We start from the raw sequence: 14,999 nt of genomic DNA, 5'->3' as shown, positions 1-14,999 counted from the left end.
TTACCTTGATTGTCTACTTTGTCATCATCTCTTGGAGGTGAATACTTTGGCCTTCTTGGCCCTCGTTTTGGCAGCCGTTTTCTCTTTAGAACATCACTTAATCGACTATCACATGGGAAAAGATGGGATAAATTTAGCAATCACCACGATTTATTATCATCGCTCACTGAAAAGCAAGCTAAAATGGCAGAAACAAAGACTTGTAAAATATGGCCATAAAAGGGTACTCTTCATTTTGTGATTACTTATTTAATGCAGACTCTGCACCAATCATGTTCTAGAGGTCTAGAGACACAGAAAATGATTAATCCAGAAAACACCGTATTAACACTACACTGAACTACTAAAAGTAAAACCAGAGTATCTCATTAATCCTGTGTTAAAACTATTATAAAATGTTGTACATAAAGTACATACAACAAATTTATGATGCAAAGAAGCAATATTAAAAAGAACTGTGCTATCTAATTAGAAAAAGAATGTTAAATCTGATTACCGTATTTCTTCCCTAGCTTAAATGACAAAAAGTAAAATATACAGGACATCGAGTATTACCAAGATACTTTCCCAATACTACCCAAAGTACTTTCACGGTATGTAATTACAATAACATACTAACTGAATGTATTTATAAATAGTTTAGTGATTTTTTTTTAAACTCAAAATTACCTATAAACAAATCTATCAACTCATAGTATGAATAACCTATTTTGAGTTACAATACCTAAAAGAGAACATACACAGACTTTGTGTCTTATTTTCAATGTTCTTAACAACAGTAAGAAATAGTTTGAAATATCAGCAGATTCCTAGAATAACAAAAACACTTAAGATGGAAAAGATGGAAAAAATGTTCGGGCTCCTGGGTGGCACAGTCAGTTGAGCGTCCAACTCTTGGGTTTTGGCTTAGGTCGTGATCTTGAGCCCCGCATCGGGCTCCATGCTCAGCATGGAGTCGGCTTGAGTTTCTCTCTCCCGCTCCCTCTGCTCCAATCCCCCCCATGCTAGCACGCTCTCTCTAAAATAAATAAATCTTTTAAAAACAAAAAGTTCTGTTTCAACTGGTCTGCAAACCAAATAAAATTAGAACCCCCTCCAAAAAACACTCAACTTTTAAAATCTTCCAAAAGCTGGTATGTCTATTAAAAACACTTACTACTATGTTTAAATATGCTTCACAATCAAGACAAGTGAATTTTTTTCTTTCAACATTTATCTATTTTAAAGAGAATGTAAGTGCAGGGGGAGGGGCAGGGTAGAGGGAGAGAGAGAAAATATTCAAGCATATTCTGCGCTGAGCGTGAAACCTGACACGGGGTTCCATCTCGTGACCCGGAGAACATGACCTGAGCGAAAACCAAGAGTTGGGACGCTTGAACAAATCAATCACCCAGGTGCCCATGGACAAATGAACTTTCAAACATGATTGAACAATTCCCCCTTCACAAATTTATATAAACTTTTCTTTATTTGAAACCACATAGGAAAGGAATGGAACCACTTAAAACTCTGAAAGTTTCTTTCCTCATCTTTTAGAATTTCTAACTGTTAGAAACTATAAATCAAGTCTAATTCCTTTAAGTGGCTCAGAAATACTGCATGTCTGAGTTGCATCACATTTCCCCAAGCACCTGATGTCTCGGGCACCATGCCTCTGCTAGATAGTGAAACCCTGCAGTAGCTTAAGTTACTACAACAGCCAAGGGGAAGGATTAGGGCTGGAGAGGAAGGAAAAAGACAGGCAGACAAGGCTTTGAGGGAAAACTGGCCAACAAATCCAACTTGAGAAGAGAGAAGGTCAAGGGTCCCCAATATATTCTCCAGGCTCAATCCCATTGGACTGGGCCCATGATATAGGTACCACCCAAACTAAGCACCTTCCTAAAATAAAAGCCACTGTGTGTCAGAAGTCCTAGTCTGTAGCCCAAGTCCCAGAATTGCCAAAATTCATATGTAAGCTAGAATGGACAACTGCCACCAGGTGGCACCAAAAGGAGCTGGGATCCTGAGCGAAATCAATTCTCAGGACAATGACACCTTGTAGTTTACAGGATTAAATGTTTGGACCTCACTTACTAGTAAGTATAGTATGCTGTACCAAAATCACGTTATAGCTTAAAAGGAGGAGAAAGGAGTGTTACACTAAGTACACTTTGAATTTCAGAACTGTATCTGTTGATCATGCAACAGTCATACAGCAGTATTAAGTTTCTAATGTTAAAGAAACAAAAACACTTTTAGAGTGTAATTTGTTTCAACACAACAAAATGAAATCTAATATGAGGGTTTGGTAATGTCTCAGAAGCACAGTATAACAAAGGGATTAAAACAGATAAGGAGGTGGAAGCAGACATATTTAACAACTCCCACTTTTATTAACAGCAAAGTTTCCATTTGCCAGTTAAGAATTAATGGGAAATCAGGTTTTTTCCTGTATGTTCCAAAAATTCTAGTGTTTAATATTTCTCACTACGTCACGATCTGGACGTCTTGAAGCTGGTATGTATGCAACAGTGCAGTAAAGAATCGCAAAACTATGGAATTAGAAATGAGGGTTCAAATCCTACACCTGTAAAATAAGTGTGTGACCCTGTGCTCATCATTAACTTCTCAATTAGTTCACTCAGAAAGTTCACTGAGCCTCAGTTCCCTGAGAGGACACTGGAAATACTTCGTGTCTCTTGCGGTTCCTAAACACAGCTCAATCCAGTGGCTTTCCAATAAATGTCGGTCTCTTCCCATTCCCATTAAACACTGAACAAAACAGAGATGGGGGGAAAAAACAAAGGGTCCTCTCTTAATATTTGACCACTTTACATTTTATTCCCTGTGTGAATCTCAGGTACCAGGACACAGGTAAAGGCAAAGAGCATGACAATCAGCACAAAACTCTGACTTACCCTTGAGGGCTCAGATCTAAAGAATCATCTCTGCTGTGCTGCAAGCTGGGGGACCCCAAGTCAGCTGCAGCGTTAGTGGCGGCCGTGGCTGTTCCGCTGCTGACTGACGTCGTGGACCCCAAGGATCCCGACCCATTCGTACATGCCTTTGGTGGACTTGTCAACAAAGACTCTGATTCTGCTAAGTGTTTTACTTGATGCATTACACCTACGTAGTAACAGATTTAAGAGTCAGTTTTAACCAAGACCACCTCCCCAGGATTACAGAATCTCTAAACGCTAACACTTATTTATAGTGAATGAATTAAAAGTATCTGGCAAATGGGGGTGGGGAGGGGAGGGGAAGGGAAGGGAGGGGAGGGGAGGGGAGGGGAGGGGAGGGGAGGGGAGGGGAGGGGAGGGATGGAGCATGATGACTTAGGTGCCAGGGTTTTCGACTTGACTCCATTCTGGAAGGCAGGAGGCAAATTCAACATTAAAGAAAGAGGTTTATATTGAATGTCTTCGGATATTCAAAAACCTGATAACAGGAAATTTAACAGGGTCACATGTAAAGTTCTACTAGAAATTCGAGATACCATTATAAAAACAATGAACTACAAAAATGCAGTAGCGCACCTGTGGCTTGATAGCCAGGAGGGAAAGACTCGCCATAGTTACTAGCTAACTTCAAATGCTACAGTGAGTAAGATCACAATAACACCACTGCCAAAAGAGAACACCAGCAATCCAAGGATGGTGATTTTTCACATCCTTGGAGGTGTATAAGGAGAGCTAAATAGTAACTTACAAGGCAGGGGTTCATGTCTGGGCTAGAATCACAGGAGAATGTACATGGCAGGGGGTGGTGCTGGGGAGTGTGGGGTAGTTGTATGCCGAGGTCTGTGTCCAAATGTATGAATGCATGTTCACACATTCACATTTTTTTCTGGGAAACAGTCCAGAGTTTTCCATCAGAATTCTTAAAACAAACTAACAAACACAAAAACAAACAAAAAAACCCACAAGATGTCTGAATGAACTCAAACTTGAGGCACTGACATTCCACAAATATTATCTGCAGCAATCACATGCCAGACTGTGTGTTAGGTACTAATAATATGGCCATGGATGAGAAAAATGGACTCAGGGCAGTTACTGGGGAGAAAAAAAAAAAATTATAAGAAATTACAAACAAAAGAGTAAACTGCTCCTTAGAGAGAAAATGACTTCTGATAGAGCATACCAGCAATTCGGACCTAACAGATTCTAGAAGGAAGGCAAGGTCCTCAGGAATAAATGACATTTAACTGGAACATGAAAGGACAGTATACCTAGCCAGATGCAAAGTGGTAGAACTAATCAAAACTCCTCCATAAACTTCATACTGTATAAACTATATAAATTTTGGGGGCTGGAAAATTCATTCTGATGGCATAGTGATACTATAAATGTAAAAGAAAAAAAAAATCACTTTGAGAAAAAGACATTCTGATACACTTCCAAATCAAAAGGTGAAATAGATCAGAAAGCAGTACTACTAAAGGCAAACAACTAAAACAGAACATCAAAACCAAAACACAGAATGCAAATTACAAAATAATCCAAGGCTAAAAAGAACACATACCAAGTATTTATGTGATCACAGAAGTATCTATTCATAAATGCACCCCATTTGTTAACCATAGTTATAAAGTTTGCCTTCTATTTCATATAAATATGTAGTGTTGGGGTTGAAAAAAAAAAAACACCTTTTTTATTTAAATAGAACTAGTAAGAAATAGGGAAAACCTCTTCCCATTTAATACTCTTATACTAGCATGACTACAGCACTCTCGAGATGTGAAGAGAGGCAGATCCAGCATAAGGTGATGAAAGGGGAAATAGATCATACAGAAAGAACTAGGATTGTTGGTAAGATGGAAGATGAAGCTAAGGATTACTTGAGGGTAAAATACCATTATTTCCTGTGCCCTCACACAAGACCAAAGTATCCTCAAAGACCAAAAGAGCCATAAAGAGATTTGTTGATGAGAAAGAACTCCTTTAATATCTTGGCATGTTTGAAAAGGATAAAACACCCGAATGAGCAATACGGTTTCATCTTTGTGATCTTCAAAAAGAGAATGGAAAAGTACTGTGTCTCCTAGACTGATTTCCGTGTTTAAATTCCTCAAATTAGGGGACTAAGCCCAGTGAAGTAAGTAATAATTCCTTTTACAAATGTTCTGATCTACTAATGGGATTCATTGGGAAAGTGAACTCTGACTTTTTCAAGGCATCTTTATGGGCAGGTGCACATTATCTATTCAATGCTTGCTTCTGGCCCATAAACACTCAGATAACTGAAATGTAACTAAGCGTTTATCACCTGACCGTTAATCTCACACAACCCATATTAGCAGATTTTACGAAAGACATACTCTATATGTACGTGAGTAATAAGCATGAAAATTCCTTATATAAAAGTTTAATTTTTGTTCTAAATTAAAGCTATATGGTTACTGAAATACTATGTAGACTAAAAGATTAACCATTAATTAATTATCGTGAATGACATTACCTTCTCTTCTGAAGTAAACACTAAAAATATCAGGTAACTTCTGCATTAAGATTTCTGCCATCTGAAGTGCTCCAACTACTATCTTCAGGTCTTGGCTTGACAGCATGGAAGCAATGTGACTAAAAAAGAAAGCATTCGTATATAAAACATCTGTCTGAATTTGAGAATTATTTTTGGCCATACTACTTTAATTTTGAGAGCAAAATATTTTAATTGTGAAAACCAAAATTTTTCTTAAATGCTTAACTTTTGCATTGTCTTTCTCAAAGGTGTGTATGACTATAAAGAGACAACAAAGGCCTCGAGACATTATAAATAAACTGTTTTATGCACTTTTCCTGTATTATTACTTTAAAGATTGCTGAGACTACTTGCAGAGACTTGAATTTCTAAAATGTTTTCACTATCTTCATGAACACACCTTGAAACAGCATGATTTTTCAGGACATCCTTCAGAAGTTCAGCATCCGCAAAATAAATTATCCTAAGAATTGCTCTAAGGCACTTATGTCTGACCGCAGGTCCTGCTGAGGAACTATACACTTCATAAAGAACACCAAATAATGTCTTAATAAAAGACTTAGCCAGTTCCGGATCCTCTTTCATAAGCTGTGCTCGAGCATCATCCTTCTTTAACTCTGAATATCCACCTGTTATTAAAAAAAAAAAAAGTACAATCTTAAACTTAGAGACTTCACAAATAAAAGGACGTAAACAACAAACCATTCAAGTTGTTGTCATTATTTGAAATGTTATGAAAAAAAATCTGGTTATATGACAAGTTAACTTATCTAATGTGATCAACTGGGGTCTACAAAGATACCAAAGGCAGCATTAAGACAAAACTGAGCCGGCTAGAAAGAACAAGGTATCAGCACACTGTACCTCTTATTTGAATAATATATGTTCAACAAAATACCAAGGATACTTCAGTGTTAGCCAGCTAAATGACTGGTAAGAAATAAACAGAGTTCAAGAAATGACAGTGGGTATGTGACTAAAAGCCACGGAAAAACAAGATGATCTGATGCTTTTCTTCAAGGGAATAAGGTAGAGGGAAAAGGAAACTGATGAGGAAGTAAACTCTAGACCCGGGGTTAGCAAAGTACAGTTGAAAGGCCCAATCTGGGCCAGCGCCTATATTTGTAAAAATCTTACTGGAACATGACCACATACAATTCTTTGTATTTTTTATATGGCTGTTTGGAGCTACAATAGCAGTGTGGAGTACAGGCACTACACAATCCATAAAGCTTAAAATATTTACTATCTGGCCCTTCTCAGAAGAAGTGTGCTGACCCCTGCACTCTACACTAGAGGTGCCAAAGCAACAGACCGAATCCCCAAGGACAGAGACAAATATCAGAAACCTGAACCAAAAAAAAAAAAAACAACAAAAAAAACTATTCTTCATTAGTGAAGAAGAGAATTTTCATGGGAACATATAAAAGGTCGCAAAGAACTCAGCTGATAGGTGTGGGTGGATCTAAAGGTGTAAGAGGAATAACAGGATCAGATAAAAAACTGCATGGGCCAATTCTGGCTGGAGTCCGGGACACTGCAAATCACACAGCAGCAAAGTAATGCGGAGGGTATCATTTCAGCAATGCTGGCTCATTCATCAATTAAAACGTGATAGAAACAACAACAACAAATTAATTACTACTATATAATGGTCTTAAGCTTAATGAAGACACTCAATGAAATACTTATTATCACAAATATTACTCACATGACAATACAGTACTACTATTAACTCAAGAAGTACTTACTAGTGTTAGTATTGGCTAAGGGGTTAGGTTTTCTCTGAATGGCACGTGCTGTTCCCGTGTCCTCATTGATTTGCTGCATAGAATTAAAATCAATAGTATAAACTCGTCCCAGAGTGGACAAGCTTATCTCATCCTCACCGACCTGATGGGCTGCCTGAGAGCAAAGAGAGAGAAACCTTGAATATAAACATGGAGAAATTTATTAACTTAAGACACAGAGGGACCCTCCATAAATGCTAACTTACATATTTATTTCATCAGGTTTCACATGGTAAAATAAGAGAGTATGGAAAATTTAATAGTGTGGACATGACAAAACCCATTCATTCAATAAATCATTTTTAATTAAACACAATTATACACGACAGGCCCTACAAAGTCACCGGAGACATAAATACAGATAAATTCCTGATGAAAGATCCAGTCATGTAGAATCACTGACGTGAGGAAGACACCGTTTGTATTAAAAAGGCTTTTAAGACATTGCTGATAGAAAAAATAAATTGTTATCTATAAAATCTTAGTATCTAATTCTTAGGTTAAAATAGTATTTACTCATGGATTTTTAGCAGCCCACAAAATCTTGTTTAATCAAAATGATCCTACAAAATTATCCTTAGGTAAAAAAGACTTTCCATCTAAAAGACGCTTTTAAGATTGAAAGGGACACACCCAGACCTAAGAGAGTAACCCCTAGGGTGTGCACGTGTGCACAGTACATAAATAAAAGGACACACTTTGATTAACACTATTTGCTTGAGGTAAGACAGCCAAAATATGTGCTAGAATGTAACAGTCCAGTCTATGGAATTCCTAGGTTAAATGAAAGACAGGACTCAAGTGTTAAGACAGTAAGCTAACAGGGAAAATGCAGTTAATAAGACAACGCTAAAAAGAAGGCAGCTTAACGTCAGAGACCATGGCCTGCTTACACACTAAGGTGAACAACACACATTAGACCCATCACACCTCACTTCCTCCTAAAAGCTGGCTCGGAACGTGGATACTTTTATAAGAACTTCAGATTTTATAAGGTAAATCAATGATTTCGAAGTTGTTTTTCAACTATTCATTTTTAAAAACTAAATGGTAGAAGACATCTTTAAAGAAAAATGTCTCTTCCAAGTGTGATGCTCTAAAAAAAATTCAAATATCACAGACTGGAAAATACAGTAAGACTTAAAGCTATCTCCTATACTGAAAATATTAGTAAATGATGCATGGTATTCCAAATAATGCAGTGACCTGCACTTCCTAATACAAGGCAATTTTCCTGACTTGCAATATTTCAAGGCATACTTAATATGGAAGTTAGCAAAAACAATACAATCACACATAAAACCTTCACAGAAAAACACTAAATATTTTGGTGCATCTCTTTCCTTTTTACTATTGCTCTTTCTCTTATTTTGCTGAGTGCCCCAAAGAGTCATATAATTCTGAATATTGTGTTCATTTTTCATATCCCATTTTATGTCATTAAAATTTATCCCATTAACATCTGGACTACATATGAGGCTAGTTGGTATCAAAACTTACTTAACCATTTCACCTAGACTTTGATACTAAAATTGTTCCCATGTTTTTGTTCTGAAAAGTGTGCTGAGAAACAGCTATTTGTATGTAAATCTTTGCTTATGGGAGGCATCTTCTGGGTAGGAAACAGAAGGGACTTTGAAAACATATAGCCTGACCCCTCCGATGTTTCCTTTTAGAAATGAGGAAACTATGGAACAAAGAACTTAAATTACTTGCTCCAAGTCAATCGGGTAGTTAGCAGCAGAAGCAGGACTAGAACATCATGTTTTCTGACCTGAACAGAAATGAGGACCTTGTTCTCAGGAGACAAAATGAGAGAATCTTGCGTTAATTCAAAATTGAGCACATTTAAGTACACATATCCACCTCCCCACTCCATCCCTACACCCACTCTCCGCCAAAATAGACATGTTTAAACGGTACGATGAAACTACTACCTCAATGATCCGGCTGTCAATCCTGTTATAGGGATGCCAAAGGCCTCGGTCGTCACGCCACTGCCATATCGCGCCATCTGTGTTCTGCGCATTTCCCTTCTTCAGCATGGTATCAACTGCAAAAATGCCTTCTTTTGGTAAACATGGCATAAGTTCGCTGAAAACAAAGGTGCAATTATTTCATTAAGTAGCTTCCTGAACTATTAGTAAATGAAAGAGCTCTAAAGTAAAAGACCCACAAATGAGCCACAGTTGTTATTATTAGCCCAATCTTTACCAAATCAGAGATGTCAGTTCATATAGTTCTTGAGGACTTCGTGGAACAAGATCAATCTGTTCCTGACAACTTCCATTAGAGGCACCGCACAGGAGAAAGTGAAGTGTTTCTGCAATGTCTGTAAAACCAACAACAGAAACCAAAAACCCATGAAACTAGTTATATTACCTAATTTAAAAGGCAATCATTCCCATGGGGGGAAAAGCAATCAGAAGTATTTTTCTTACAGTCAACTATACGTGAATAAAGAGTAAAAAAATTTATTTTCTTATAAAGCAATATACTATAGGAATTAAAAAGCCAAATGAGCTATAATGAAAACCTAAAAAGAAATTTATGAAAATTTTAAGAATTTCTTTCTTTAGGCTTCAGTCTGAGTCCTAGTTGGACATTTAAACAAAAATCCATGCCAGAGTATTCAGGAATTTTTTTATTTTGTTTTTGGTTTTATTTGTGTTTGAAGAACACAGTGCTTTGTTCAAAAGTACAGCCAACATTTTTTTAAATTTTATTATGTTATGTTAATCACCATACATTACATCATTAGTTTTTGATGTAGTGTTCCATGATTCATTATTTGCATGTAACACTCAGTGCTCCATTCAATACGTGCCCTCTTTAATACCCATCACCAGGCTAACCCATCCCTCCCCACCCCCCCAATCCTCTAGAACCCTCAGTTTGTTTCTCAGAGTCCATAGTCTCTCATGGTTCGTCTCCCCCTCCCGATTTCCACCCCTTCATTTTTCCCTTCCTACCATTTTTTTTTTTAACATACAATGTATTACTTGTTTCAGAGGTACAGGTCTGTGATCCAACAGTCTTACACAATTCACAGCGCTCACCATAGCACATACCCTCCCCAATGTCTATCACCCAGCCACCCCATCCCTCCCAGCCCCCACCACTCCAGCAACCCTCAGTTTGTTTCCTGAGATTTAAGTCAACATACATTTTAATCCCCGATTCAAATATATCTGTCTTTAATTTAAATATACTGAAAATGGGTGGTCAACACAATAAAATGTAGAAATTATAAGCATCTGAAAATTACCATACTGTGGTCAGGAAGTAAATACCTTAAAGACAAGCATGCCAACTTAATACAAAGGTCATTAACATATTCTCTACCCTAAGTTTCTAATGCCAGAAGACATCAGTTTATGGAGGAATTTGTATGAAAACCAGCCTGATGCAAGAACACTGTGACATGAGGAAGTTCCCGTTATCCACAGGTTTAGTCATTCAAATAACTAAAAGTACAGATGGGGCTGGGTCTTTGTTGTGGCTGGGTTCCTGCAAATACTATACATTTGCAAAATATAAACATTTTGCTGAAGTGTTTTGATAATAAAATCATTAAGTTCTGTTAATCGAGGAAAGTATTAACTATTGATTTGGGCAAAAGTGTGGATAGTAAAATTACTGCCCCACATAAATTTCACTGACGGTGATTAAAAATATTTTAAATTTCTTGAAAAAGTACAGTTTTGCCAACTTTCCTTAAGAAATGTGAATACATGGCAATGTTACATTATAAGGTTTAAGGTTTTGTTTTGTTTTTTTTTAAGAGATCAGAGGGTAACAACATGTTTCCTTTGTGTTACTGCTGAACAAAGAAAATCTAAGTCTAGTGGCCTCCAAGTGACAAATGTATGCCAAACTTCATGGAGTAAGCGAAGGTGAAAATAGTCATCATAAGGAAAAAAAGAAAAAGAAAAAGAAAAGGAAAAAAATCCTAAATAATAAAGCAAAACAGAAGTCAGTGAACAATTTCCCAGACTCTTTTAGAGAAATGCTGTGGAGGTGGTAGCAAGAAAAAAATCTGTACTCAACCTTCAGGAGATGGTCGGCCTGGCAAAATTCAAAGGGCTCCTAGGGATTTTAATAAGCAACATGCACTGCGACTACTCAAGACACAAAGTTAAACCTTTCTCCAACTTCTCATTTTGTTCATGACACAAGCTGTGCAATTTTCTCCGGAATACCAGGTTTAGGAGTGATTCAGTGCTTTAAGAGGTATTTTTGCAATAAAACATCTCAGCAACACTACTTTCCTGCAAAATGTTGGGCCAATGTTCTAATTCACAAGAAATGTGACTAAATATAAAGACTGTAACATTATATGGAATATTTTATCTGAGACAGTGATACCAGAGGCTTTTTTGTCAGTGAATACCCATCTCTAACGCCCCCATGGTGATATCCCCAGAGATAAGAATTAAAAGATACGAAATTACCCATGCATTCCTGTATGCATTCCATATAAACGTGATCAACACTCTAGCAGCAATAATCCTAACATATAGGTGTTTTATGAAGCCCACTGTCTTCTGACATTACCTTGCAAAATCTAAGGTTTGTGAGAGAACTGCAATAGTACAGCAGTGCAGTAAAACTCTATGGATCGTAAGGTTGAGAAGGGCTTAGAAAATACAAAGGCAGCAAAGATGAGAGAGATTCATCTGCGCAAATAAGTTCCAAACTTCTGAGGGACGAAAAGCACTTGTGGAATCAGATAAAACTGCTGGAAAAATTCTAAAAGGGGCAGAACGGACTACAGAGAAGCAGAAGGCAGAAGGCTACTGGTAACACAGAACTCAGAATTCTCCTAATGAAATGAAGCATCACTACTAATAGTAACTGCTATTGGAGCGAAGGCAATGATCTTGCATTTTGAACCCTAGAATCACCACGGATAAAATTTTAATATACTAGAGACGTTATGAACTGTACACAGGAAGCACTACTATGCTGTCCCCGCACAAATTTATTTTACATCAACAGTTTCCTTCCTCTACTCTCCAGCGTCTATGCTATTAGCAAGCTCTTCTACTTGCCTATGTTGATTTTATTTATTAATAAAACACTTTTGAAAAACCCACTTCTCTTGCCTGAAGTAGGATAACAAGTAGCACTTACTTTGCTTCATAAGTTGGACAGCTAAGGTTGGACAGTTGGAACACATCAGAGAAAACATGCGAACCACCATGATGAACATCCCAGAACTTAAAATGGGTGGAGTCACTACCAATAGCTGTTGAACATTTGTAAGCAGATCTTTAGAGGCAACCTGCTGGAGTAAATTCTTCACAAACAGAAGAGAAAAGATACTGTTATATCGTGATCCAACAATTTAACAATTTCATGAAAATACCACCAAAGATTAAATGCTTACCTCCTCATGTTGGAAGTTGTCCACTAGACGTGCAAAACAAAGGCAAGTGCTTTCGACTGACTTTTTGTCCTATTTTTTATAGAAGGAATAAAGTTCATGAATATAAAACGTATCACTGTCTAACATCACTACCTAATTTTCTTCCTAACCCCAAACTCCTCAAGGCCGGCTCAGTTACATGTGAGCCCTGAAAATCCAATGAGCCCAAGCAAGGTACAATCAGTAACCATCATGATTTCAAAGCAAACAAAATCATACTGAGAGAACGTCTCTTCTAAGACCCCAATAAATAAGAACAAATATACAGAAAAGAAACAACTTTTATGCTTCTGTAATTTCAATACTTAACCACAAATTAAAACAAACATCATTCTAAAAAAGCATTCCCATGTTTAAAACACGCAAACACAAAAAGCTGGAAACAGTTCAGTATATATGTGTGAAAACCACAGGTTTACTGATGATGTGAAAAACTAGGTGTCAATTTGCTAAATTCACTATGAAAACAATGTAGAAATACTATTACAGTGGCCTCGGTGAGAAAATATATGAAATATCCTTATAAAAATGGAAAGAACAATTTAACGGCTGAACAAGTCTTTTCATAGTATTCTTTTCCTAATTGATAAATGGGTTTCAGATATGAAAACCAGACTGGCTTATACAAAATTGAGAATAATTCTGGTATCATAAAAGCCCTATACCTTCACTATCAGTACTTAAGTCTAGAAAGGGTGCTACAAATAATAACATGCCCAACAGTTTAACTTCTCTGATTCTCATGTTTTTTTCCAACATAAGGTACTGAAATCATACCTAAATACAGAATGTATTTCTGGCCCCGATAAGCACAGGTTATCTCAGCCAACCAAGTTTTTTTTTTATTTGAAAGACTGTACGTGCACACGAAAGGGGGCAAGAGCAGAGGGAGGGGCAGAAGCCGACTCCCCACTGAGCAGGGAGCCCAACACAGGGCCCTGAGATCATGACCCAAGCCGAAGGCAGACGCTTAACCAACTAAGCCACCCAGGCGCCCCTCAGCCCACTGTTTTTAAAATTAAAGAAGCAAACAAGGTTTGCTTTCAAACAAGGTTTGATTTCAGCTCTGGTTACAATCTCACGGTCATGAGACGGAGCCCTGCACCGGGTTCCGTGCTCAGCTTGGAGTCTACCTGAGATTCTCTCTCTCTCTCTCCCTCTGCCTCTATCACTCCCCCCACTCGCTTGCGCACTCTCTCCCAAAATAAAATATTCAAGAGTCCGATTTCTAAAAATCTTTTTAGCAATAACATTTTAAGACATTAATTTATATTGAAAGAAAATTCAATTTCTCTACAATGAGGCTTAAGCTTAACTCACTGTCCTCCACACCAGATTCTGTAAGCCCTGCTTCTCGTCCTCCATCACCTGGTCTGCCAATTCCAGCTCCTAAATAACTGCTCCTGATCTTCTCCAACTTCAGAGAGTCACAGTCTGCAGTGTCATCTCACCTCTGATCTTAGCCCACACCCTCCTAGTCTTTCCTGCAGAACCCAATACCTTAGAGGAGAGATGATCTCCCCCAAAGGAAACTCTGATCATATCACATAGTAAACACTCAATGTTTGCTGAAATAACAAACTCATCCCTTAATGTCAAAATACATGAAGATATCAAACATATGACATGTTGTCAGTTGGATAAATCCATCAAATTGTATAAAATAACCGAGTATGGGACATGACTGGAAAGCACGGAAAAAAAAAAAAACAAAACAAAACATGAATCAGAATATTTCCAATTTATATGTCCAGTTGGAAGATTTAAAACCCTAGATGAAACTGGCATTTTAAAAAACACAGTAAAAATGTTTTATGGCACATAAAATAGGTTCATGTTTTACCTGATGTGTTAGCCTTTGGGTAAGCAATGGGAGGGAATCTGCCACAAAATGAAATTCATCTGGCGTGATACTCTGGCAGCAATTGGCTGCAATTGCTAGTGCATTTCTTTGGGCATTTATGCTGAAGAATTCTAGATACAGCAAGCAGTCTGCCAAACCACCCTAAAATACAGAAAATTGTTAAAGTGAAGAAATACCCTCTAACAGCAATTAAGAAAAAAAAAAGTACTAAAAAGTCTAGCGCCACCACTCTGGAAACAGCATGTGTACCTTACAGATAATGCAGGTGAGGGGCTAGCACAAATGTGGATCTAAAATCCAACTTGAAATGAAACCGAGTCCTGCGGTAGCAGCACTTACCGCCTGTAGAATGGCTTTACTGTGTCTTCGGGACAACATCTCCAAGGCAGTCAGGGCCTGCTCCGCCACGTCGATACACTGAATCACCTGCAGCTGGGGACAGAGAAATAGG

The 14,999-nt window shown here is 37.6% G+C and overlaps 1 protein-coding gene across 14 annotated transcripts in view; it reads right to left on the bottom strand.

The window, feature by feature from the left end:
• TRIP12 (thyroid hormone receptor interactor 12) overlaps positions 1 to 14,999 on the bottom strand; it is a 137,053-nt gene that overhangs the window by 30,664 nt on the left and 91,390 nt on the right. For 5 of the 14 annotated variants that reach the window (XM_028105255.2, XM_088021521.1, XM_028105257.2 and 2 more), the window contains 11 exons: positions 14,888 to 14,980; positions 14,528 to 14,689; positions 12,646 to 12,714; positions 12,390 to 12,555; positions 9,468 to 9,585; positions 9,188 to 9,347; positions 7,215 to 7,368; positions 5,864 to 6,092; positions 5,443 to 5,561; positions 2,901 to 3,108; positions 5 to 105 (listed from right to left, as the gene is read on the bottom strand). In XM_028105255.2, coding sequence (XP_027961056.1) covers positions 5 to 105; positions 2,901 to 3,108; positions 5,443 to 5,561; positions 5,864 to 6,092; positions 7,215 to 7,368; positions 9,188 to 9,347; positions 9,468 to 9,585; positions 12,390 to 12,555; positions 12,646 to 12,714; positions 14,528 to 14,689; positions 14,888 to 14,980 — 1,579 coding nt within the window. The remainder of the gene's footprint in view (positions 1 to 4; positions 106 to 2,900; positions 3,109 to 5,442; positions 5,562 to 5,863; positions 6,093 to 7,214; positions 7,369 to 9,187; positions 9,348 to 9,467; positions 9,586 to 12,389; positions 12,556 to 12,645; positions 12,715 to 14,527; positions 14,690 to 14,887; positions 14,981 to 14,999) is intronic. The other 9 variants (XM_028105256.2, XM_028105258.2, XM_028105262.2 and 6 more) reach the window with 3 other exon arrangements.

The sequence above is a fragment of the Eumetopias jubatus genome, unplaced genomic scaffold (assembly GCF_037043125.1).
Source record: "Eumetopias jubatus isolate StellerSeaLion01/CBP00866 unplaced genomic scaffold, mEumJub1_p1.0 scaffold_3, whole genome shotgun sequence".
Taxonomy (NCBI): Eukaryota; Metazoa; Chordata; class Mammalia; order Carnivora; family Otariidae; genus Eumetopias; species Eumetopias jubatus.
This window is presented reverse-complemented; position numbering and strand designations above follow the sequence as displayed.